The 26664-nt window shown below is 36.8% G+C and overlaps 1 protein-coding gene across 3 annotated transcripts in view; it reads left to right on the top strand.

The window, feature by feature from the left end:
* The window catches only part of LCOR (ligand dependent nuclear receptor corepressor), a 142388-nt gene that overhangs the window by 42583 nt on the left and 73141 nt on the right, over positions 1-26664 (top strand). For 2 of the 3 annotated variants that reach the window (XM_042960291.1, XM_042960293.1), the window contains exons 1-2: positions 25193-25374; positions 26410-26475. In XM_042960291.1, the coding sequence (XP_042816225.1) occupies positions 25362-25374; positions 26410-26475 (79 nt within the window). In that variant the 5' untranslated portion in view covers positions 25193-25361. Of the gene's footprint in view, positions 1-25192; positions 25375-26409; positions 26476-26664 lie in introns of those variants that run through there. The other variant, XM_042960292.1, reaches the window with a different exon arrangement.

The following is a 26664-nucleotide window of genomic DNA, read 5'->3' on the forward strand; positions in this document are numbered from 1 at the left end:
CTCTTTCTCTCTCTCTCTTTCTCTCTCTCTCTTTCTCTCTCTCTTTCTCTCTCTCTCTTTCTCTCTCTCTCTCTTTCTTTCTCTCTCTCTTTCTCTCTCTCTCTCTCTCTCTCTCTCTCTCTCTCTCTCTCTCTCTCTCTCTCTTTTTTTTAATAGCTTTTTGTCCTCAGTATCTGATTCTATAAATGGGGGATAGTAAGGGCGCCTAGATGGCTCAGTCAGTTAAGCGTCTGACTTCAGTTCAGGTCATGATCTCATGGCTTGTGAGTTTGAGCCCCACATCAGGCTCTGTGATGACAGCTGGGAACCTGGAGCCTGCTTCGGATTCTGTGTCCCCCTTTCTCTCTGCCCCTCCTCTGTCTGCATTTTGTCTCTCTCCTTCAAAAATAAATAAACATTAAAAAAAAATTTAAAAATGGAGATAGTAATACTACTTACCTCAGAGTTGTGAAGAGTACATAAAATAATGAATGTCCTGTTGCAGCTTAATGAATGTTAGCTACTATGTAATATAAAATGATAATGATATGTACACATGTTATTAATATGGTGTATAGCAGATATCAAGGCCATTCTTATATTGTGATATGAAGCAATGTAAGTTTCAGTTGAGAATATTAGCCAGTATTATTGGTGCCATGATATTTTACAGATTCTTACAGTAGGAGTGTCCTCTTAAACCATCTAATCTGTTACCCATTAAGTGTTACCACATTTTGGTGTTTGGTAATTCAGTATTTCTCAAGGTAGTCTCTCTCTTTGGATAGCACTAATCTAATCATTTTATTTGGTGTGCTGACTTCTCTCTTCCTATTGTTTGAGTTTTGATGTCTCAGAAAAGCGGTTTTCAAACTTTCTGGTCTTGAGACCCCTTAAAACTTTTCAGTATTATAGCTTTTCAGAGAGCTGTTGCACTAATAATTTCTTTGAAAATAACAATAAATAGCCTATTACATGTTAAACAACATTTTAGTGAAAATCATTGTTTTCTAAAACAAAAACATTGTGCGAAACGGTGCACTATTTTTACATTTTGCATATTTCTTTAACATCTGGATTATTAGAAGATACCTGCCCATTGTATCTACGTTTTTATTCAGCTGTTGCATAATATTTTGGCTGAAGTATATGAAGAAAATTCAGCCTTATATACAAAGGTTGTTAGAAAAGGGAAAAAACACAGCCTTTCAAATAATTGTTCAATATTTTTCTTGTCTGAGAGAGAGTGCGAATTGGGGAGGGTAAAGAGAGAGGGGTACAGAGGATCTGAAGCCGGCTCTATGCTGATAGCAATGAGCCCCATGTGGGGCTCAAATTCCCTAACCATGAGATCATGACCTGAGCTGAAGTCAGATGTTCATCCCAAGTGCACCCTTTCCCCCTTTTTAATAAACTTTGTTTTCAGAGTAGTTATAGATTCACGGCATAATTGAGCAGGGAAGATAGAGAGTTCCCATATGAGCATAACCTTCCTACTATCCACACCTTGGCCCCACAGTAGTACATTTGTTACGATGGATGAACCTACGTTGACCCATCATTGTCACTCAGAGTCCGTAGTTTACATTGTGGTTCACTCTTGGTGTTGTTTCTATGGGTTTGACGCCTGTCTCTACCATTGTAGTGTCATACAGAATAGTTTCACTGCCTTTAAAATCCTCTGTGCTCTGCCTGTTCATTCCTTCTTCCCTTCCCCAGTCCCTGGCTGGACATTTTGCATTGCTGTCAGCAACAAAGGAGTGTTGCCCCAGCCTCAGCAGCATTTGGTGTTAGTGTTGTTTTTTGTTGTTGTTTTTTTGTTTTTGGTCCTTTTAATAGGTGTGTGTAGTGGTATCTTCTTTTAATTTGCAGTTCCCTAATGACATTGTGATGTTGAACATCTTTTCATATGCTTTCTTGCCATCTGTATTTTTTCATACGCTTACTTACAATCTCTTTTCTTTGGTGAGGTCCAGGTCTTTTGCCCATTTTTAATCAGATTGTTCATTTTCATACTGTTGAGTTTTAAGAGTTCTTTGCATATTTTGGGTAAGTCCTTTATCAGATGTGTCTTTTGCGAATATTTTCTCCCATTCTGTGGCTTGTCCTCTTATTCTCTTGAGTGGTAGGTTCTTAAGTGCTATGTGGAATTTTATTTTATTTTATTTTTTATTTATTTTTTTTAAATTTTTTTTTTTTAACGTTTATTTATTTTTGAGACAGAGAGACAGAGCACGAACGGGGGAGGGGCAGAGAGAGAGGGAGACACAGAATCAGAAGCAGGCTCCAGGCTCTGAGCCATCAGCCCAGAGCCCGACGCGGGGCTCGAACTCACGGACCGTGAGATCGTGACCTGAGCTGAAGTTGGACGCTTAACCGACTGAGCCACCCAGGCGCCCCGCTATGTGGAATTTTAAAACCATGTCATACATAGCTCACATATAAAATAGTAAATATATATATATGTACTATGGTTATCTGTATCACATAAAACATTTTAAGTGTTTAAATATGCTGTATTCTTATTAAAATGTTATAATTTATTTTATTTGTAATAACTTAAAAACATAATTATAACATTTTATGTTCTTGGGGTTTAATTCTTCTGTTTACTGTCTGCTTATTCTTTTGATAAATTATTTTCTATAGATTTTATGGGTTTTTTTTGTTTTTTTTTTTTTTTTGTTTGTTTTTATTGTGTGTGGGCTTGTGTTTGACATGGGTTGTTTTTTTTTCCCCTGTAGGAATCTTGTGTGGGCAGATGGTGAGAGCTTCTACGGAATGTCTGAATTTGCTACCCCTCCCTTTCAGAAACCTGGAGAACCAATTTTATGTTAATTTTATAGTTAGGGGATTCCTAAATAATTCAGATAGTGCAGTGGTTCTCAAAGTGTGGTCCAGAGAGTCCTGGGGGGGGGGGGTCCTAGAGGTCAGACTGTTTTCATAATAATATCAAGACATTACTTGACTTTTCATTCATCATTCACTCACTAGTGGAGTTTTCCAGAGGCTATGGGATATGGTATCATTACTCGGATAGCTAATACAGTGTGAGTCTTGTGTATTCTTGAGTTTTAAATTTTTGTTTTGTTTTTCTTTTATTTTAAAGTAAACTCTGTGCTCAGTGTGGGGCTTGAACTTACAACCCTGAGATCAAGAGTTGCAAATCCTCAATAATTTTTAAGAGTATAGAGTGATCCTGAAACTAAAATGTTTGAAAACTGCTGATGTAGTGTGTATTTGGATTCCAAAACTATGCAAGTCACAAGCCTGGGATTCATCTTCTCCAATATAAGGAGAGTACCTTATATTCTGTCTACCTAGGAGGAGGAAAATGAGGATTCTTGAGCCCCATTCACAGAGATTCTGATTCATTAGGTCTGGGTTGTCGTTTAAGAATTTTCATTTCTAGGGAACGAGTTGCCAGATGTTGATGTGATGGGTCAATGGACCACACTTTTGAGAAGTGTTGTTTTAAGTCCTCATTAAAAAAATTTTTTTTTAATATTTATTAAAAAAAATTTTTTTTAATGTTTATTTTTGAGAGAGACAGAGCACAAGTTGGGGAGGGGCAGAGAGAGATGGAGACACAGAATCTGAAGCAGGCTCCAGGCTCTGAGCTGTCAGCACAGAGCCCCATGTGGGGCTTGAACTCCAGAGCCGTGAAATCATGATCTGAGCTGAAGTCAGACGCTTAACTGAGCCACCCAGGCACCCCAATGTTTGTTAATTTTTGAGAGATAGAGAGAAAGAAAGAGAGAGACAGAGCCTGAGCAGGGGAGGGGCAGAGAGAGAGGGGGGCACAGAATCCGAAGCAGTCTCCAGGCTCTGAGCTGTCAGCACACAGCCCGATGCGGGGCTTGAACTCATGAACTGCGAGATCATGACATGAGCCAAAGTTGGACGCTTAACCGACTGAGGCACCCCTAGAGTCCTCAGTTTTAATCTCCTTAAGGCCTTTCTTCTCTTGTCCCTGCATGAGTGTTAAAACCCAAGTTCCCAGATTACCTATACTTAATCAGCACCCATTCAGTGTGTCAGCATACTCTCAGCTCTGTCTTCCAGGTTCTCTTTCACTTCTAGCACCGAAGGCCTTTCCTGCCAGCCTTTTGAGCTTAGCTATGCATTGAGAGAGAATGTGTGTGTGTATTTGAGTGGGAGAGAGAGGCAGAGACAGAGGAGTGTATATAGCCTTTATACAAATTTTACTCATTATGGATAAGATACCCACATATTTTATCTACGATTTTATAATAACAGGACTTTTTTTTTTTTTTTAAGTTTATTTATTTGGAGAGAGAATTACAAGCAGGCTCCACTCTGTTAGCACAGAGCCTGCTGTGGGGCCAGATCCCACAAACGGCTGAGATCATGACCTGAGCTGAAATCAGGAGCCGGATGCTCAACTCACTGAGCCAACCAAGTGCCCCAGTAACAGGAGTTTTAAGTTATCTTTATATATTTCCCTGAATAGTTCGGTCCATCTGTAAACCTATCAGTGAGCAACAACAGGAAGTTTCCTATAAATCCTTACAGGCTTTTTAGGGAAACTTTCTTAAACATTACCTTGTCATGGTTTCAGTGCTTAATTTAAGGAAGTGCAATGCTTTATAGTTATTTAGAATATCATTGTTCATTTAAATAGAAAACTTTCATGGGGCGCCTGGGTGGCTCAGTCAGCTGAGTGTCTGACTTCAGCTCAGGTCATGATCTCCTGGTCCTTGGGTTTGTGCCCCGCGTTGGGCTCTGTGCTGGCGGCTTGGAGCCTGGAACCTGCTTCAGATTCTGTGTCTCTGTCTCTGCCCCTCCCCCGCTTATGTTCTTTCTCACTCTCAAAAATATATAAACATTAAGAATTTTAAAAAATATATAAAACTTTCAGAATCGGCCTCTGTTTTGAACTTTATAACTAACTTTTTCTAAAATGACATTTTTAATAGCTTATTGACTTGTATTTGTTTCTTAGCATTAGAATGTTAAGTTTTTCTTAAAAGGGATTCTAGTTGAGAATTTGGGTTGATTAGGTTCTTCTTAAAGTTGTACTATGAAGTATTTTAAAGTTTCTACATCATTGTCAAAAGGAATGCCTTGTGGGGCGCGTGGGTGGCTCAGTGGGTTAAACTTCGGCTCAGGTCATGATCTCATGGTTTGTGAGTTCAAGCCCCACGTTGGGCTCTGTGTTGACAGCTCAGAGCCTGGAGCCTGCTTGGGATTCTGTCTCCCTCTCTCTGTGCCCTTCCCGTACTTGTGCTCTGTCTCTCTAAGATGAATAAATGCTAAAAATGTTTTTTTTTAAAGGAATGCCTTGTTAGAATTATGTCTGGATTATGTGTTCCTCTTAATGATTTTAAAGACTGTCCTATATTGTTCTAGTCCTTTGTATTTACTGTTCTTGAGTTAATATGCATAATTTTAAGAAACGGTTTATCACTATGTAGTTGGGATACTATTTAATATATAGCACTCTTCCTAAAGACATCCAGGAGTTTTGGCATTCTCAGTTATTCTCAGTAATAACTCAGTTATTTCTTTAGTAATTGTAGATTCAGAGAATATTATACAATGATACCTAGTACTAATGATTACCTAGGGTCAGTCATTGTGTAAATAGGGTTTTTTTCTTTAAATGTATTAACTTGTAGTTATTCACTCAAAATACTAGTTTCTCTTCTGCACAGCCTTAAGAGATTTTACTGAACTGTTATTCAGTCTTTGGACTTTTAAAAACTCCCCACTCTGCATCTTTCTGAACACTTGTAGTAATTAGACTGAATGCTGAAGTATGCTACTGCTTCTCCAGTCAAAAGTACCCATTTGTTTCCTATTTTAAAACCAGTCCTCTAGCCATATTACTTTATATTCTTTTCCTTAGCAAACTGAGAACTAAAGAAATGTTACAGTATTCTGAAAATATAACTATTAATTCCAACTATAACGGGGCAAGAAAACTGTGACAAAGGTAGATTGATTTGATCATTCTCATTCTCAAAGTGTGATCCATGGTCCTCCCTGATGGTTCCTGAGACTTTCTGGGATCTGCAAGTTCAAAACTATTTGCATACTTAAACTAAAATATTATTTTCCCTTTGCACTATGTTGACATTTGTACTTAGGTTGTAAGAATGTGGTGGCTAAGACTGTTGGCGCACAGATCAAGGCAGTGGCACCAAACTATTATAGTAGTCTTTATAGCCTTCCACTGTTATACACACATATTTTAAAAAACACCAGTTTCACCTAAGAATGCTCTTGATGAGGCAGTGAGAATTGCTGCATTTACTATCTTGACCCCAGTACATGTCTTGGTAATAGTCTATCTGATGAAATGGGAAGTATGCATAAAGTGCTTATGTGACTGAGTTATGGGCTAAACTAGATACTACTTTTTCCATGGAACACCATTTTACTTGGAAGAACGTCTAAGCAGCTGTGGTTTTTCATGCTTCAGTATTTACAGACATTTTCTCAAAAATGAAGTGAGCCTGTCACACATCAAGGAAAAAAAATTAACAAATTTGTTGCCAGTGTAATGGCATGGAATGATAACATTCCAGCTTTCAAGAAAAAATTCAGAATATTAAAAAATGTATTATCCTCCACTGTGAGTGTGACAACTTCCTTTAAAAAAAAAAACCTTTCTGTTGAGGTTGGTGGTGATATTAACAAGTGTAATTTTTTTGGTGAGATATTGTACAATGAAATGTCATTTGGAAGATCCACACAACTCAGTGAATTATTACTTTCCAAATGGCCACTACCTGATGTTTACAAATCAAAGATTGGTCAAAGATCCTTTCCAAGTGCAAAACTTGAATTTTTTTGGTAGCAAAAATTTTATTTACAAATTAACATGTAGAAAAATTGATCACGTTTGGGTACAGTTATAGTAATTTTATTACATGTATAAATTTGTGTACCCACCAGAGTCTAGATACAGAATAGTTCTATAACCCCAGACAACTCCCTTGTGTTCTTGTGTTGTAATCACCCCTCCTCAAACCTCTGGCAACCTCTAATCTGTTTTTCATCACTATAGTTTTGTCTTTTTGAGATTGTCATATAAATAGAATCATATGGAATATAACCATTTGAGACGGGCTTCATTAACTTAGCATAATACCTTTGAGAGTCATTATCAGTATTAATTTTTTAAAAATTAAAGTAAAACTTGTTTTAACCATTTTAAAGTGTGCAATTCAGTAGCTTTTAGGACATTCACAATGTTGTACAACCATTACCACTGTCAGACTTCATAGCATTTTTATTATCCCCAAAAGATACCAATACTCATTACATAGTTACTTCCTATTTCCCTCCTTCGTCCTCTTGCAGCCACTTAGTATTCTTTCTGTCTCTGGATTTGCCTATTCTAAGCATTTCATATAATCAAGAGTCATACAGTATGTGGCCTTTTGTGTTTGTCTTCTTTCATTTAGCATTATATTTTTGAGATTCATCCATGTTACAGTACATTATCCGTATTTCATTCCTGTATTAGTCAACTCGGGCTGCCTTTACAAAATGTTGGGTGGTTTAAACAGATAACTGATTTTCTCACAGTTCTGGAGGCTAGAAGCTCCAGATCAAGGTTCAGCAGGGTCAGTTTCTGGTATGTATTCTTTATATGGCTTGTAGAAGCCTACCTTCTCACTGTGTCCCCACATGGCCTTTCCTCTGTGCTAGAGTGTAAAGGAGAGGGGAGCTCTCTCTGGTGTGTGTCTCTCTTGTTTTTAATGTTTATTTTATTTTTGAGAGAGTGAGCGAGCATGAGTGGGGGAGAGGCAGAGAAAGAGGGAGACAGAGAATCCCAAGCAGGCTCCAGGTTCTGAGCTGTCAGCACAGAGCCCGGTGTGGGGCTTGAACCCACGAATTGTGAGATTATAACCTGAGCCAAAATTGGACGCTTTAACCGACTGAGCCACCCAGGTGCCCCACTGGTGTCTCTTTTTTATAAGACACTAATCCTGATGGGAGCACCTGGGTTGCTCAGTCAGTTAAGCGCCCAACTCTTGATTCTGATTCAGGTTATGATCTCATGGTTTCATGGGTTCGAGCCCTGCATGGGGCTCCATGCTGGCAATGAGGAGACTGCTTGGGATTTTCTGTCTCCTTCTCTCTGCCCCTCCCCCCAACACACTGTCCTGTCTCCTTCAAATAAATAAACTTAAAAAGAAGATATCCTATTGGATCATCCCCTTTTCCCTTACAACCCCAGTTAACCTTAATTAAAATATACAGGTATATTGGAGGTTAGGGCCTTCAACATAAACATTCTGTCCATAATAAGTCCCTTTTATGGCTGAATATTATTCATTTGTATGCCTTTACCCCATTTCGTTCATTCATCAGTTGATGGACATTTGGGTGTTTCTGCTTTTTGGCTGTTGTGAATAATGCATGTCTGAATCTTCATGTACACATTTTGAACACCTGTTCTAATTCTTTTAGATTTGTACTAAAATGGAATTGCTAGGTCACATGGTAATTCTGATTTATCTTGAGGAACCACCAAACTGTTTTCCACAACATCCACACCATTTTGCATTACCATCAGCAGTGTGTAAGATTCCAATTTCTCCACATCTGCACCCACACTTCTTACTTTTCCTTTTTTTTTTTTTTTTTTTTTTAAGGTTTATTTTTGAGAGTGAGACAGCACAAGCGGGGGAGGGACAGAGAGAGAGGGAGACACAGAATATGAAGCAGGCTCTAGGCTCCTAACTGTCAGCACAGAGCCCAGCACGGGGCTCAAACTCACAGACCACGAGATCATGACCTGAGCCAAAGTTGGGTGCTTAACCGACTGAGCCACCCAGGCGCCCCTCTGTTTTTTTTGTTTGTTTGTTTGTTTGTTTGTTTGTTTTTTTAATAACCATCCTAGTGGGTATGAAGTGGTATCTCCTGGTTGTGATTTCAGTTTCCCTAGTGATAGTTAATGATACTTAATGATGATATTTAACATCTTTTCATGTACTTGTTGGCCATTTGTAAATCTTTGGAAAAATATGAATGTAAGTCCTTTGTCCATTTTTAAATTGGGTTACCTGTTTTTTGTTTTTTGTTTTTTGTTTTTTTTGAGTTTTAAGAGTCATTCACATACTCTGCATACTAAACCCTTCTTGGATGTATGATTTCAAAAATTTTCTCCTATTTTGTGGGTTTTTTCACTTTCTTCATAATATTCTTTGATTCATAGAAGCTTTTATATTTAGAAAGTTTAATATTAAAATTTTTTGTTGCTTGTGCTTTTGGTGTCCGGTAAGAACCCATTGCTACATCCAAAGTCATAAAGATTTATCTCCCTATGTTTCCTTTGAAGAATTTTATAGTTTTCTCTCTTACATTTAGATCTTTGATAAATTTTGAGTTTTTATGTATGGTGTGAGATAATAGTCCAACTTCATTCTTTTGCACATGGTTATTCAGTAGTCCCTGTGTTGTTTCTTGAGAAGGCAGTTCTTTCCCCCACTGAATAGTCTTGACATCGTCGTTGAAAATCAGTTGACCATTGGGGAGCCTGGGTAGCTCAGGTGGTTAAGTGACTGACTCTTGATTTCAGCTCAGGTCATGATCTCACAATTTGTGAGATAGAGCCCCACATCAGGCTCTGGGCTGACAGTGTGGAGCCTGCTTGGGATTCTCTCTGTCTCTCTCTGTCTCTGTCTCTATGTCTCTGTCTCTCTCTGTCTCTGTCTCTCTCTGTCTCTGTCTCTCTCTCTCTCTCTCTCTCTCTCTCTCTCTCTCCCCCCCCCCCCCCCCCCCGCTTGCTTGCATGTGCACACACACTCTCAAAATAAATAAACATTAAAAACAAAATCAATTGACCATTGATGTGTGGTTTATATCTGGACACATTTCTGTTGGTCTGTATGTCTATCTTTGTGCCAACACTGTGGCTTTATAATAATTTTTGAAATGAGGATGAGTGAATCCTCCAATCCCCCCCCCCCCCAACTTCAAAACAAGATTGTTTTGGCTATTTGGACTCCCTTGCAGTTCCATTTGAATTTTAGGATAAGCCTGTCAGTTTCTGCAAAAAACATAGTTGGGATTGTGATAGAGATTGCATTGAATCTGTAGATCACTTTGGCGGGGACGTACTGCCATTTTAACAATATTAGGTTTTCTAATTTAGGAGCATGGGATGTCTTTCCGTTTATTTAAGTCTTTAATTTCTTGACATTTCATGTTTTGTGGTTTTTAGTGTGCAGCTCTTCCACTTCCTTGGTTAAATTTGTTCCTAAGTATTTTGTTCTTCTTGATACTATTATACATGAAATTGGATTCTTAATTTCAGATTGTTCATTGTTGATGTATGGAAATGCTACTTATTTTTGTATGTTTTTCATGTATCCTGCAATGTTGCTGAACTTGTTAATTGTGATCATTTTTTTGTGGATTCTTAGGATTTTCTGTATGTAAGACCTTATCTGTGAAAAGCAGTAGTATTACTTCTTCCTTTCCGATTTGAATGCCTTTTATTTCTTTTACCTAATTGCTCTGGCTAGAACTTCCAGACAGTATTGAATAGAAGTGGCAAGGATGAACATCCTTATCTTGTTCTTCACCTTAATAGGAAGCTTTTCAGTGTTCTACAATTGACTCTGTTAGTTGTGAGTTTTTTCATAGATGGCCTTTATCAGGTTGTGAAAGCTCCTTTCTATTCCTAGATTATTGAGTGTTATCATGAAAGAGTGTTGGAATTTGTTAAATGTTTTTTCTGTGTCAATTGAGATGATTATGTTATTTTTCCCCCTCATTTTATTAATGTGGTGATTGGTTTTTAAAAATTGAGCCACCCTTGCATTCCTGGGATAAGTCCATGGTGTGTAGTCCTCTTAATATGCTGCTGAATGTGGTTTGCTACTATTTTGTTGAGGATTCTTGCATCTATATTCATGAGAGAGATTGGTCTGTAGTTTTCTTGTGCTATTTTTGTTTTCTTATGGGATCTGAGTAATATTGACCTATGGAATGAGTTAGGAAGTATTCTTTCCTCTTCTGTTTTTTTGGAAGTGTTTCCTAAGAGTTGGTATTATTTCTTCTTTAAATGTTTGGGTGAACTGTTTCTTATTGGGGTGCCTGGGTAGCTTAGTTGGTTAAGCATTCAACTCTTGGTTTCAACTCAGGTTATGATCTCATGGTTTGTGTGATTGAGCCCCATGTCAGGCAGGCTCTGTGCTGCTCACAGTGTGGAGCCTGCTTGGGATTCTCTTTCTCTCTCTGTCTCTGCCCCTCCCCTGCCCTTGCGCATGCTCTTTCTCTCTCTCTGAACATAAATAAATATATATTTTTTAATGTTTGGGAGAATTTATCGCTGAAGCTATCTGGCTCTTTTCTTTGACAATATTTTATGTATTACTATTTTAATCTCATTATAGATCATATATTTTTATTCTTAAGTCAGCTTTGGTAATTTATAGGAATTTGTCCATTTTATCTATGTTATCAATTGGTTGACATACAATTGTTCATTGTATTCTTTTATAATCCTTTGTATTTCTGTAAAGTCAGTAATATTCCCTACTTTCATTCCTGGTTTTAGTAAATTGAGTCTTCTCTGTCTTATTTCTTGGTCACTCAAGTTAATGGTTTGTCAGTGGTGTTAATCTTTTCAAAGAAGTTTTGGTTCCACTAATTTTTTTATTCTCTTTTTTAAATCCATGCCCTTCATTATTTCCTTTCTTCTGCTCGCTTTGCATTTGTTTCTTCATCTCTTTCCAGTTCCTTAAAGAGTAAGGTTATTGATTTGTGATACTTTAAAAAAAATTTGTTTTTTTACATTTATTTATTTTTGAGAAACAGAATGAGACAAAGTGTGAGCGGGGGAGGGGCAGACAGAGGAGACACAGAGTCTGAAGCAGGCTCCAGGCTCTGAGCAAGCAGTCAGCACAGAGCCTGATGGCGGGGCTTGAACCCATGAACTGTGAGATCATGACCTGAGCCGAAGTCAGACGCTCAACCGACTGAGCCACCCAGGCGCCCCATTTGTGATACTTTTTTAATGTAGGTGTTTACAGTTACAGATTTCCCTCTGAGCACTACTTTTGCTGCATCCCATACATTTTGGTGTTTTGTGGCTATTTTTAATTCTTCTCAAAGTATTTTCTAATTTTCATTGTAATTACTTTTTTTTGACTTGGAAAGTTTCCAATTCCCGTTATCAGTTCTAATCTCATTGCATTATTGTTGAAGATACTTTGTATGATTTCCAGCTTTTTAAATTTATGAGACTTTTTTTGATGGTCTAACATATGGTCTACTGTGGAGAATGTTCCATGTGCACTTGAAAGTAATGTATATCCTGCTTTTGTTGGGTGTAGTGTTCTTTGTATGTCTTTTAGGTCTAGTTGATTTATGGTATTGTTCCAGTTTTCTCTTTCCATTGTATCCTTTACCTTGTTATTTTATCCATTATTGCTAGTGAGGTGTTGAAGTCTATAATAGTGAGCTATTACACCCTTCAGTTCTGTCATTTTTTTGTTTCATGTTTTGGGGCTCTGTTAGGTGCATTTGTGTTTTTAATTGTTAAATCTTGACAGATTGACTCTTTTGTCATATATCTTTGTCTATTGTAACAAGTTTTTAAAAAATTTTTTTAATGTTTATTTTTGAGAGAGAGAAAGAGCATGAGCAGGGGAGGGGCAGAGAGAGAGGGAGAGACAGAATCTGAAGCAGACTCCAGGCTCTTGAGCTGTCAGCACAGAGCCCGAGGTGGGGTTCGAACTTATGAACCGTGAGATCATGACCTGAGCTGAAGTCGGTCACCTAACTGAGCCACCCAGGTGCCCCTATTGGAACAAGTATTAACATATGTTTTGTCTGATATTAGTATACATACTCCCTTTCTCTTTTAGTTGCTGTTTTCATGGACTGTCTTTTCTTTCACTCTCAACCTCTTTGTGTCTTTAGATCTAAAATGAGTCTCAGGTAGACAGCATATAGTTGGATCATGTTTTGTGTGTGTGTGTGTGTGTGTGTGTGTGTGTGTGTGTTTTAAATCTATTCTGCCCATCTCTGCCTTTTAATTGGAGAGTTTAATCCATCCATTTACATTTAATGCAATTAGTATTAAGGATATTTGTCATTTTGCTATTTGTTTTCTACATGTCTTATGTCAGTTCTGTTCTTAAAGTCCTCCATTACTGCCTTCTTTTGTGTCATAAATATTTTCTAATATACTATTTTAAATCCCTTTTTATTTATTTTTCTGTACAATTTATTAATGATTTTTAGTGCTTGCCCTGGGGATATATAATTAACATTTTATTTTATAAAAGTGTATTTCAGATAAACAACAACTTAGTTACAATAGTATACAAAATACTATGCTCTTATGTAGTTCTATCCCCTTATTTTATGCTGTTATTGTCACAAATTACATCTTTATAAATTATATGCCCGTGGACATAAATTTATTTTTTTCTAAAGGAAAAAGGTTTAATATAAAGACGCAGGATTCACATCACAATAAATGATGAGTATTCTTCTCTTAATAAAAGTTCAACTTCTGCATTTTTTTTTTCTATTTAAAACTTATCCTGCCTTTTTCCTGTGCTTTCCTATTACTTTGATCCCACCTCTTCCTGTCCATGGTTACATTGAGATTCTCTCTGTCTCTCTCCAGTAGTTTAGAAAGTTTACTCCTACACAAGCTATGATGAATAGCATTAATTTAATACACTCTACCAACATCTAAGAGGAGGTTACAGATATGTAACCTTCCTTTCCCCTACTCCCCAAGTACACTGTTAGCTATCCATTCTCCTGGGTAGAAATGTGGCATTTTATTTTCCAGTGTTCCTTGTTGATTTTCATGCTCATCAACATAAATTTATAGTTACTGTTGTATGTAGCTGTCTTTTAAATCATAAGGAAAAAAGAGCAGTTACCAAAATACATTCTTCCTTTGTTTCCTTCCTCAAACACTTTATAATATAGTGCTTCTATTATACTTTCCAGATACTATTCCAAAGTTTGCAAGTATTTAATTATCTTAATTTTTTGAGATCAAAACAATTTCATAGCTAAGGAGGGTAAGGAATAAAGAAGACAACTTACCTAAGGCCATAGAACTGTTAAAAGGTAAAGTCAGAAATTTGAACCTAGGTTGTCTGGCTTCAGAATCCATGCTGTTAACCACTAGTCTGTTATTTCCTGAACACTAGTGTTCCTTCTGTTACATTATAACATTGAGTGTAGAATTCAGTTGGACACATAAAACATATTCATTCATGTTGAAAATTCAGAACGGATAAAGTGAAGGATATTGGAGTCAATTGAAAGGGAAGATAACAATTGGAAGGAACTTTTGATCTATGGCCTTGAAGACAAAGCAGGATCAAGACTATTGAGATTTGAGAGAAGCCTTTTTAGACCAAAGGAACAGGATGAGAAGAGGGATTAAGACAAGCAAAAGCAAGTTGAGTTGAGCGTCCTTGAAGGAAATTGGAAGGGAGAGGGTTGAAAAATTCACGTCTGGAATGATTTAAAAGCCACACTTCATAGTTTGGATTTTATTCTGCAGACAGTAGGTAGTCACTGAATGTTTTTGAGCAGACAAAGTCTATTTAGAATTTACTTTATATGTAAATATGTGTATAAATCTGAAGACTAACTCAAACTTTCGTTTAATTTAAAATTTTCATAAACTTGTGGAGGCTTATTTTGGTAGGGACCAGATTAAAGTTTGCTCTTTTGTACTGCCATATATTAAGGTATGTTAGAGATATGTTATAAAGTAGTAATTTTTTTTGAATTTTTATTTATTTTTGAGAGAGCGTGAGTAGGGGAGGGACAGAGGTGGCGGGGGGGGGGGGAGGCACAGAAGATCAGAAATGGGCTGTGCACTGAGAGTAGCAAGCCATAAGTGGGGCTTGAACTCTGGAACCAAGAGATTATGACCTGAGCTGAAGTCGGATGCTCAACTGACTGAGCCACCCAGGTGGCCCAAAGTAGTGATTTTTTAAACATGAATATTACAGAAATTTAAAGAAATGTGTTTGATTATATTGAAGGGTATGTGCTTCCTTTCAAGATCTTCTCTTGTATGAGAGGTAGAAAGGTATATCTATTTATTTTAATTACATGCCATATGAAATGGTTCAGATGACCTATCGTATTTTTAAAGTGTTAACAACGAAGTTGTTTGCCAGATACTGGATATATAACCATAAATGAGACCTGGTCATATTTTCAGTCTCTTTTCTTTTCTAATTGGTAAGCATTGGAATGCTCCAGTATTCAATCTTCTTCCTTCCTTTCATTTTTATTTGCCTCATTAACTGAAAGTGATCTCTAGTTTTAAGGCCTTAAATTCTGTATGTACTTTGATTTCCAATGAACCCAAACTTTCTCCTTTTAAACTCAAACCCACCTATCCAATTCCTTCTGCATGTATCCACTTTGATTTGTGAAAGGCATGTCAGATTTAACATGTCCCAATCTGAACTAGATTTCTCTGTGCCAAAATTGTTTCTCCTTCAGTTCTCTCCATCTCAGAAAATTAAAAAAAAAAAAAAAAAATTTTTTTTTTTTTAAATGTTTTTTATTTTTGAGACAGAGCATGAGCAGGGGAGGGGCAGAGAGAGAGAGGGAGACACAGAATCCAAAGCAGGCTCCAGGCTCTGAGCTGTCAGCACAGAGCCCAGTGCGGGGCTTGAACTCATGAGATCATGACCTGAGCTGAAGTCGGACGCTTAACCGACTGAGCCACCCAGGCGCCCCTCCATCTTAGAAAATTAACATTAAGGTTCACTCAGTTCTTAGACCAGAAGCCTAAGTATTGTTTTTAATACTTTTCCCTCCCATTCCACATCCAGTGCATCATCAGAGCAAGTTGGTTATATCTTCAAAATATTTTCTATACCCAGCCACCGCTCTCTACCTTCATGATTGCCATACTATTTCAAGCCACCATTATCTCTTGCCAAGCCTCTAGTAATGATAGTCTTTTAATGATGCTTTCCTCATAATCAGTTATCTGTGCACCCACCTGCTAATCTTAAACAATAGAAGTCTGTAACACCTCCACCAGTACCCAAAGGTAAAACTAGTTGATTTCTTTTAAATTCAGAATCCTCACCGTGGCCTACAGATTCTTGCCTCTAGATTTCTGACTTCATTTCCTACCTTCTACCTTATTCACTTTGCTCAGATAATACCAGCTTTCTTGCTGTTTCTCAGCTATACCATACTTCATACCATATACTGCTTCAGTGCCGTTCCATCTGCCTAGAATGTTCCTGTCTTGGATATCTGTGTGGATTGATCCCTCACTGCATTCAGTGCTCAAAATGTTGCCACTTAAAGTCTTCTTCTGACCTCTTTAAAGATTCTCCTTCCTAATTCCCTTCCCAAGTTTTCTCCATGTACTCAGTCAGGGTTTATCAGGGCTTAGTTGTTATCCCCCTCTCTACTGTCTTCTTCTATCATTACTTTGACTTACTTTTATCATACATTTTCTCCTCCTCCTCCTCCTCCTCCTCCTCCTCCTCCTCCTCCTCCTCCTCCTCCTCCTCCTCATTTGTATCGTTTGTCTTCTTTGCCAGAATTAAAGTTCCTTGATAGGAACTTTTTATTGTTCACAGCTGCATCCCTAGTATCTGACTCCTAGACACTCAGTATCTATATAGTCCACCAAGAAAAGGAGGCTCAGAAACAGTAGAAAATGATTTTATATTATTTAACTTAAAAAAAAGAAAACGAAAGAAATTGCCCATCTCCCACCTTGTAGTGTAATTTTAGTATGTTTGAGAAAATATGTAATGACAAAAGACTATTACAAATTCAGTAATGCTTTTTAAAGAAACCTATATTTTGTTCACAGCAAAATAGCATTTGAAGAAATAGTGGCTGTATATACAAGCACATTTTTATTTAATTTACAAACCGTGCTCATATGGATTTACTGACCTTGTAATGATGGAGTTCCTCTAAGGAATTGTGGCCCACAGATTGTGAACTCCTGGTGTAATTGACTCATTCCTAATCAACTTCCGATTTGCATTTAAATGGCTTCTTTTTAACATAATTACTCTACCCAAGACAGTTTGGGTAGAGTAATATATAACAGAAAAAATGAACCCAACTGCCCTTGGATTTCCAAAGAACTAAATTCATCTGACCTAGCTACTTACTACCTTTGTTCTTTTGGTTACTTAACATCTTAGAATCTCATTTATGGCATTGTGTATGTAGATATATGAAATTATTTTGGTAATGTTCCAGTTACTTAGTACATATTCTTTTCCCCTCCTCTTTCAGGACCTTATCTTACTCTTTTTTCTGTCTTTGCTGTGGTTCCAGCTTTTTATGAAAAAAAGTATTCTGTCATCTCTGTTCTTGGACCAGCAAAGCTAGCCATTAATTATGTTCTGGTTTTAGTTCATAGATAAAGGGAACTTGGTTGAACTCAAGCAGAAAATCCATCCTTTTTCTATCAGATATCGATTACCCTTGTGTTTTATTTACTTTACTTAACTGTATATTTGGGTCTTTAACATGCCAGACATATAAAGTGGAATCATTCTAAAATCTAAAACCACTCAGAGGGTATAGGAATTAGGAAGGTGTGTTTACATTCTTCCAACAGAAATTTACTGACTGTAGTTTAAGAAACAGGTTGATATTAAGAGAAAGATAGATAGGCTCCAGTTCTTTGCTGAAAATCTAGTGGATAAAACGCCAAAAAATAATTACAGTGTATGTAGTTTATAAGTGGTAGTATAAGCAGCACTGATGAGGATGTTCCTAAGCTTGCCTAGGGCTTGAGGAATGAGCTAAAGGATACCTTAGAATGAACTAGATTGAGGGTCGCAGGAGAACATTCCACGTAGAGGACATGCTATGCTTAAAAGGCATGGAAGCATTGCCATATATGTAGTGATTAATAAGTCAGTCTGACTAGAGCATAGTGTGTATAGGTAGAAAATGGTAGCAGGGGAGACTGAAAAGGTAGTATGAGGCTAGACAGACCCTCAGTGATCTTGGGTATCATCCAGGAGTTTGAAGTCTTCAGTATTATTGGAAACCATCAAAGGTTGGTAAAACTGAGAAAAGATGGAAAAAGTTTGGCAGCATTGTGATGGATGGATTCTGTTTGGGATGGTGGTGTAGGGGGATGCTGAAGTAGTAAAATGAATGAAAAGTTCGAAGATGTTATTATTTGGTAGTGGAGAAATTGAAGAGCCTGGGTTGTAGAATCACAGGCCTGGTTTTAAACCTAGGCTCTGCCTCTTTGTAGTTGTATGAAAAAATTAGTTGCTTTGATTTTCTTATGTGTACTAGGTACTTATAATACCTACTTTACAGTATTCCTCTGAAGATTTTGTTATAGTGGGTATGAAGTACCTGATACAGTACTTGCCTGATGCCAGCTAAGGGCTCAGTTAATGATAATATGAACGACATGTACTGTAATTATTAAGGTAAGAGATGGTGAGACCTGACTTTAGGGATGGAAAAGAGAATAGGTTTGGATGGATCTGTCTGAATTGGAATGAATAGGACTCAGTGACTGGAAGACCTGATTACTGTCTTATGAAAGAATGGAATCAGACAGACTGAGATTTGTAATCTGAATGGTTTAGGTTGAAGGGGTTAGGGATGCCATTTTCCTGGTAAGGAATACAGGAGTCACTGGTTGAGATGAAGTGTAGAATGATTTTGATTTGGACTTTTTGAGGTATTTGGGATGTCTTGGTGATGATATGAATGGAGCAGGCAGTTAGAAATAAGGTCTGGGGCAAGAAATAAGAGATTGGAGAGTTACCAGTATATGCATGGTAGCAGAAATGTGTGTAAATCTTAATGGCAGGGCATATATTTTAAACAGATCCTCTGTATACCCACACTGCTGAGCTCTGTATTAACACTCGATTGGTTCTTGCTGTTAAAAGTGATATTTAAAAAATAATATCCTTAAGGTGGCTTTGTGTATAAGGTAAGGCATGGTTACTTTGATTTCTAATTTAATATTCACTTTTACTTACAGTTATAAATGTAAAACCTACTTTTCCTAAAATACAGATCTTACTCTAATTTTAAATTTCTGATAAATATTTTAGTTTAACTTTTAAAGCATTTTAATCTGTAATTATGAATTAAAATTTTTATATTTTCTCTTTAGGTATTTAACAAAATCTCCCTTCGTGTCTAAGTAAATATTAAGAATCATAATTTAGACTTATAAATGTGATTGTTCATAAGTTTAAGTATTCTAATACAGTGTACAAACTTAAGGTTTCAGTCTAAAACTACAAGTCTAAATCAGCTATTCAGTTGCATATTTTATTTTTAAAAAATGTTCATTCTGAGAGAGCAGGCATGAGATGGGGAGGGGCATCTGAGAGAGAGACAAAGAGAAGGAGAGAGAATCCCAAGGAGGCTCTACTCTGTCAGCATAGAGCCAACCCGGGGCTTGATCTCACGAACCATGAGATCATGACCTGAGCTGAAGTGGGATGCCTACCAACTGAGCCCAGGCACCCCTGGGATGTTATTCCTAAGTCATTACTTTTTAAATTATATCATGTTTGTTTGTTTATATATAGGTTTATTTTATTATTTTGAGAGATATTTATAAGTTTATGTTATTTAGAGAGAGAAAGAGAGAGCACACGGAAGGGGCAGAGAAAGAAAGAGAGAGGATCCCAGGCAGGCTCCATCCCACGAAGTGCAAGATCGTTACCTGAGCTGAAATCAAGAGTTTGACACTTAACTGACTGAGCCACCTAGGCTCCCCAGTAACAACTATTTACACTTAACTATTAATTTTACTGGTATACTGCTTACCTTTTCTTTCTCTCTTTCTCTCTTTCTCTCTTTCTCTCTTTCTCTCTTTCTCTCTTTCTCTCTTTCTCTCTTTCTCTCTTTCTCTCTTTCTCTCTTTCTCTCTTTCTCTCTTTCTTTCTTTCTTTCTTTCTTTCTTTCTTTCTTTCTTTCTTTCTTTCTTTCTTTCTTTCTTTCTTTCTTTCTTTCTTTCAGAGAGAGTGTGTGTGTACGTATGCAAGCATGAACAGGGGAAGGGCAGAGGGTGAGAGAGAGAATCTTAAGCAGGCTCTGTGCTCCCAACTCGGGGTTCTGTCTCAGGAATGTGAAATCATTGGTGCCGAAATCAAGCATCAGAAGCCCAACTGACTGAACCAACCCAGGCACTCCCCCCACCATTATTTTTTATGTAAACATTGTTTTCTCTTTTTAGGAGGTCTTTGTTTTGAATTATTTTTTTATTAGCTGAACTACTTTCAGTCGCTCTTACCCCAGAGTGAATGCTGTCCTGCTTTTCAAATCAGAGCATGTTTCCTTCTTTCTTTTCTTTTACCCATGTCTTTGAATAATAGACTGGCTACAGGGGCGCCTAGGTGGCTCAGTCGGTTGTACATGCGACTTCAGCTTAGATCAAGATCTCACAGTTTGTGGGTTTGAGCCCCGCACCAGGCTCTGTGCTGACAGCGCAGAGCCTGGAGCCAGTTTTGGATTCTGTGTCTCCCTCACTCTCTGCCCCTCCCCTGCTCTCACGCTCTGTCTCTGAAAAATGAATAAACCTTAAAATTATAATAAGAGTAATAGCTTGGCTACAAAAAGTGTGTGTTTTTTGTTTTAACACTCAGAATTTTGTAAACATACCTCCATTGGCTTTTAGCATTTACTTCTGATAAAATGACTGGCAGTCTAAATCCCTTTTCTCTTAAGTAAAAAAAGGAAAAATTTTCCCTTTTTTTGGAGCTTTTAAACTTTTATTTTTGAGGTTGAGATATTTTACCAGGTAAGTGCTACATCTGCATGCTTTTTTCCCCTTGAGTACTCTGCCCCAGTATTTCTCAGAGCCTTTAGACTCCAGATAATACTCAACATTAGGAAGTTTTCTTCTTGTTCTCCTTCTGCTTCCCTTAAATAAATAAACAAACAAAAAAAAAAACTTTTTTTTTTCATTTATGTTCTTTGCTTTTTCTTGCTAGAAATCGTGTTTTACAGTATTGAATGCCCTGGCTACCTCCTCATGATCTCTGTGCCTTCAGATTCACTATATATTGTGAGGACATTTTTATTGATTGGTTGAGAGTTGGGGGTGGGGGGGGAGGGGCAGAGGGGGGGAGAGAGAGAGAGAGAGACAGACAGACAGACAGAGACGGAGAATCTTAAGCAGGTTCCGTGTTCAGCACAGAGCCTGATGTGGGGCTCAATGGTGAGATCGTGACCCGAGCCCAGATCAAGAGCCAGACACTTAACCACCTGAGTCACCCAGGTGTCCTATGAGGACCTTTCTTAAGTTAGTTTTCTAAATCACAAATTTATTGTATATTTTTCTGCTTAGTACCTCTGTTTGATTATTTTGACAGTTTTTCTTTTTTCCTTCTCTCCCAAACACATATTCTCCACTTTTTTCTGAGTAGAGAATAACATTTTAAAAATGTTATTCTTAAATAAATAATTATTATTATAAAATAATTATTACTAATTATTATAATAAATGTTATTTGAAATAATTTCTTCAAGTTCTAGTATTTTTTCTTCATTAATTGTTTTAGTTTGAGCCATTAGTTGTAATTAGATTGTTGTTTCTCTCCAATGTAGTTGGTCAGGTTTTTTCATCAGTTCTTGTGCTGGGTAGTTCTGAGGGTGATAAGTGTGCCAGCAAATGGGCTCCTCACAGTGCATGGGCTGGGATCAGATGCTCAGGAAGAGAGGAAGGACTTAGTGAATGTAGTTGCCCAGCAGTGGGGGAGGAGGAAGTCTAGAGTAATGAGAAGAGGAACCTGGTTTTTGTTCATTACCTGTAGGAGTTTATCTACGTTTCTTTGGTTGTATGATACATTGAGAAAGATGGAACATCAGTAAAAAGGTATTCTTTACCTTATGTTATCTTGGATAAAATATAAAAGATTATATAATCTGGTGCCTTTTTTTTTTAAACCAGCAAGCACCTCTGAACTGATATTTCATAAAATAATACTACTCTGTTGGAGACCGAGCTCTTTTATACCAAGCACCAAGTTTTACAAGATACCCCAGGACCTTGATGTAAAAATTGCTAATTTTCTGACGTGCCCCTGATTTTCCTTTTTAGCACCTCTTTATCTCTCAAACTACTAATGTCTATACTGTACCTTAGAGAAAAGGTTCCCAAGACCCATGAACCATTTTTTCATTCCATCCTTAATTTTTTGTTTCAAAAGCACGGACTATATTGCTTACTGACTTATGTTCGCTATGTATTTGATATGTTTCTGTCCTGTTATTTTTCATAACCTACTATTCCGTTTTGGTTACAAATAAAGTAGTGACTATGATTAAGATTGAAGAGGGAATATGTGAAAAATTTTAATCTATCTTTTGTTTTTGAGAGGTAGATGATTAAATTAGAAGCTGCAAACCAAGCATGTAGAGTCCTAGTTTAAGAGAGAAAAATGAGGGAAACAGGAAGACCTGCCTAGCCTTCCTGGAATATTAAATCTCCTTGAGGAGATAAGATATAAATACATGAAAAGAAAAGCAAAAAGTAAAGTTTAGATAGCCTATGACAAATTTTATTTTACAGAATAGATTGCATAGAGAGCACTTTGCACATGACAGAAAACAAAGAAAACATAAGGAATTGACATTTATTTAAAAGGGGAGAGTGATAAGTGAATTCTGAGGATGAGAAAACTGGAAATCCAACTTCATGAAGGCAGTCATCATGTCTGTTCACCACTGGCTGTTCACACTATCAGTGCCTGCCATTGTCCATGCTAGATGGTCAGCCCTCAGTTAATGTCAGTTGAATAAGCAGACATGTATTTGTTGAACAAATTGAAGAGTGCCTTGAACGAGATAATTTATTTTGGCAGAGGTGAGATGCAGAGGCCTGAGAAAATATTAGGATGACTGAATACATCAGAATACTAACATGACAAGCTCTGAGAATGGGCACAAAGTTGTGGGAAATAAGGCTGCTGCTAATGGTAGCTTGGAGCCAAATGATAAGCAGCTTTGATTGCTGGACTTAAGAATTTGGGATTTGTGTTTTAAACAAAGAATTTTTCGGAACAGATAATGGCATTGTCAAAGCAGTATTTTAGGAGTAGTCTAAAAACACAGTGGAGGTTGCTGTGAGGAAGAGACTGGAGACCCAATTGAGACCCATTGTGATGTTGGACAGGAATTCTTTGAACACTGGTTGTGTCCAATAAAATTATGAATATTTCCTCACATGTAATGTATTCCATAAAGATGGTTTTTAAGCTCTAGTGATTGAACATAATGACATAGCTGTCTTTTCCAGTATTTATTTAATTTTCCATGGCATTTTGTTATTGATCTCATGGCTTTTCTGTGAGATCATGGTATAAATTTTGAATACATTTGTTCTTCCCTTATTTGCCTTTTGTTAATGTCAAGCATAGCACATGAGCCGTTTCTTGTTGCTATGCAACTGCTAAATTCAATATTTAATGTTAATAAAACTGAGTAGCATTAAATTCAGTTAACAGGGTAGCAGGATATGGCTTTACAGTGTCTAATTGATAATATTTGTAAGGTTTAATGTATTGTTACAGATGTGAGCAAAATAGAAGTGACCTGTTTATAGTTGCTCTTTTGGTCAAAATTATTTGTGGTTAAGTCACCAGATTTTTTTTTTTTATTTATTGTTTTTGGTCTTTCCCTTTCATGGTTTTTTGATATGTGATTCAGTTTTTTGTTTAGTGTCTCTGTGTTATTGATGAAGTTTTTATTCTATTTTCTTATTCTTTCAGATTCTGTTATTTTGTAATTTTAATAATTTTCACTCTCAAAGCTTATAAGCCTTTTTTTCCTGGTATTATTTCTTGCTATATTAACATTTTTCCTTCTCAGGAATTTATACTTAGTATGCAAGTTTGGAATTTGTCACAATTTCATATAAATCTAGATGAAAGCATATTTATTACATGTGTTCTTTGGGACAAGAGCCACTTATAATCTCTTTTAGCTATTTGCAGTGTGTACTGGGTACTTTAAAGGTATTGAAATGCTTTCATTAATATTTGTGAAATAGGGCTTTAGAGTTGGGAGGCAGGCTGTGGGATTTATTTAAGGGGTTTGGGGAGGGGAGACTAGTGTTGAGAATATCTAGTTTGCAGGCCCAAGATAGATAGGATCTAGCAATTCCTTCTCATTCTCTTAACCACCATTTCCCCAACCTCTAAACCCCCAGTCCAACCCTTTCTCCTCCCTAGTTTGGGGAAGAGAGACCATAGTGATTTAGCAGAAAATGTTTTAGCAAATAATAAACAGAGACACTGATAACTCTTACTTGTTTGAATGGATAGTTTGATTTTGTTAATGTCCTTGGAATAATTTTGATGGGAAGAATTAAGGAGAGTTGAAAAACAATTGCTCCTTAATAATAAATGAAAAATCTAGAATCTAGAAAATAGTGTAGAAAAATCAGCTCTTTACAATGTAGTTAACATAGACTCTAGAGATTATTCTGTTGAAAACAATGGCTTAATACTGTGGACAAAAAAAGTCTTTTGCTCTGCATTGTTCTTCTTTTTTTAATTATTAAAAATAATCTTTTTTAATTTTTTAAATTTATTTTTAAGAGAGAGACAGAGCATGAGTAGGGGAGGGGCAGAGAGAGACGGAAACACAGAATCCAAAGCAGAGCTGTCAGCACGGAGCCTGAGGGACGCAGGGCCTCAAACCTGTGAACTGCGAAATCATGACATGAACCCAAGTTGGCCTCTTAACCTACTGAGGTACCCAGGCGCCCCGTATTAAATTTTGATCTTTTTTTAGTTTTTTAAAGATTTTTAAGTAATCTCTACATCTCCTGTGCAGCTTGTTTGAACCTATACCCCCAAGATCAAGAGTCCCTTGCTCTACCGACTCAGCCAGGCACCCCTGCATTATTATTCTTATAAAGAGACAAAATCCTGTTTGTAAGCACCATCTTTTCTACCCCTTTACCTTCAAACCCTTTATGGTGATTGTATTTGTAGTAAGGAAGTGCTAACTATGTTGTGAACCTCATGTATCCACCTGGCTATAGTATTTTAAATTAGTGGTTCCCTCCCTTTTGAGCATAAGAGTACTTTCTAACTAATTTTTTTTAATTATAAAGTTGTGATTATAGATTATGTGACAAAATACATAGGGCCCCAAAATACATAATACACACTAGGAATTCAGTAACATTTTGTGTATTTTCTTAATTACAATAACTTTTTTTTTTTTTTTTTTTTTTTTTTTTTGCATTTGAACAGTACTATGAACACTGCATGCACAAGACACGTTAATTCTTTCTGAAGATCATTCTTGAAGTACATATGGATTCGTGGACCCCTTGTAACTGTTTGAGCTCCCAGTGAGATCCTTAGTTTGGGAACCACCACTCTTAACCTGTTATTTTTGTTATGTTATATAAAGGTGCAGTCTGATTCCTTTCCCCTTTTCCCTCCTTATTCTCTTTATGAACCATAGGAAACAGTAAGATGGCCAAGATTTTTTCATTGTTTTTCATTGAATCGGCCATATTTGAGGTAATAAATCCAAAAAAGTTTTTTTTTTTTAAATAATGTGGAAGGTGATAATATTTTAAACATTTATATACAGATATATTTGGATTTTTTCTTTCTTTTTTTTGTATGTATAACTAGTGAGTTCTACCTTCATAAAGGAACCAGCAAGTAGTTATTGTGGCAATGTGAAAAAGTTACAAAGATCTTTTTCTTTTAAAATATTATGATTTTTTCTTTAGTAATAAAGGTATTCTCAGTGAGAATTTTCCTTCTTCAGAAAACTGTGGACTTGATGGGTGCTTGGGTGGCTCAGTCAGTTGAGCGTTGCACTTTCGCTGAGGTCATGATCTGGTTCGTGAGTTTGAGCCCCACATCGGGCTCACTGCTGTCAGTGTGGAGCCCATTTTGGATCCTGTCTCCCTCTCTCTCTGCCCCTCCCCTCCTTGTGCTCTTTCAAAAAGATAAATAAAACATTAAAAAACTGTTAGCTTGAAAAATCTATTATCTCAGTTCATATTCAGAAACAGGCTATTTAGATTAATCCAGAATGTTGTGGAAATTTTGAAACGATTTGACTCTTTCATTGGGAAAGGTGCCTTTTAAAATGGATTTTGAGCATTTATGTAAGGAGGTATTTGGGATTTTGTACAATGATAGGACAACCCGTGAGTTTCCATTCTTTCATTGGTTATTTCTAGTGTTGTCTGTTTTGTGTTGTTCTCGAATGTGCTGTGAATTTGTATTGAATGTTAATCATGGACAAAAATGCAAATGTTCCTTTTAGGTTTGTCATTGACACTCTTTCCTCAGCATCCCTTCTGTAATACTCTGGGGATCCTTGAGAACTGGAGGAACACACCATCTTTTTTTCAGCAGCAGATTAATATTACCTTACTATAGGGAGTGTTACTGTAATAATGGATTTTTTTTTTCATCCTTTCAGGGTTTGAAAGTATTCTTGAAGGGCTGTTTGGACCTGCATTATTAAAAGATCTCAGTTTATATAAAGGTATTCAAAATCTTTTTTTTTTTTTCTTTCCTCTTTGGTATATTTCAAATTCTTCCTGGTGACATATCTGATACTTTTGTGATTTAAACCCCAGTCTCTTTCTCCTTTTTACTCAATTTTATGTGAGTTAAAGCTGTATCCCTATAAACATTTTTGTGTTTAGTTGATAATGCAAATATATGTATTAAT

The sequence above is a fragment of the Panthera tigris genome, chromosome D2 (assembly GCF_018350195.1).
Source record: "Panthera tigris isolate Pti1 chromosome D2, P.tigris_Pti1_mat1.1, whole genome shotgun sequence".
In the NCBI taxonomy this organism is placed as follows: domain Eukaryota; kingdom Metazoa; phylum Chordata; class Mammalia; order Carnivora; family Felidae; genus Panthera; species Panthera tigris.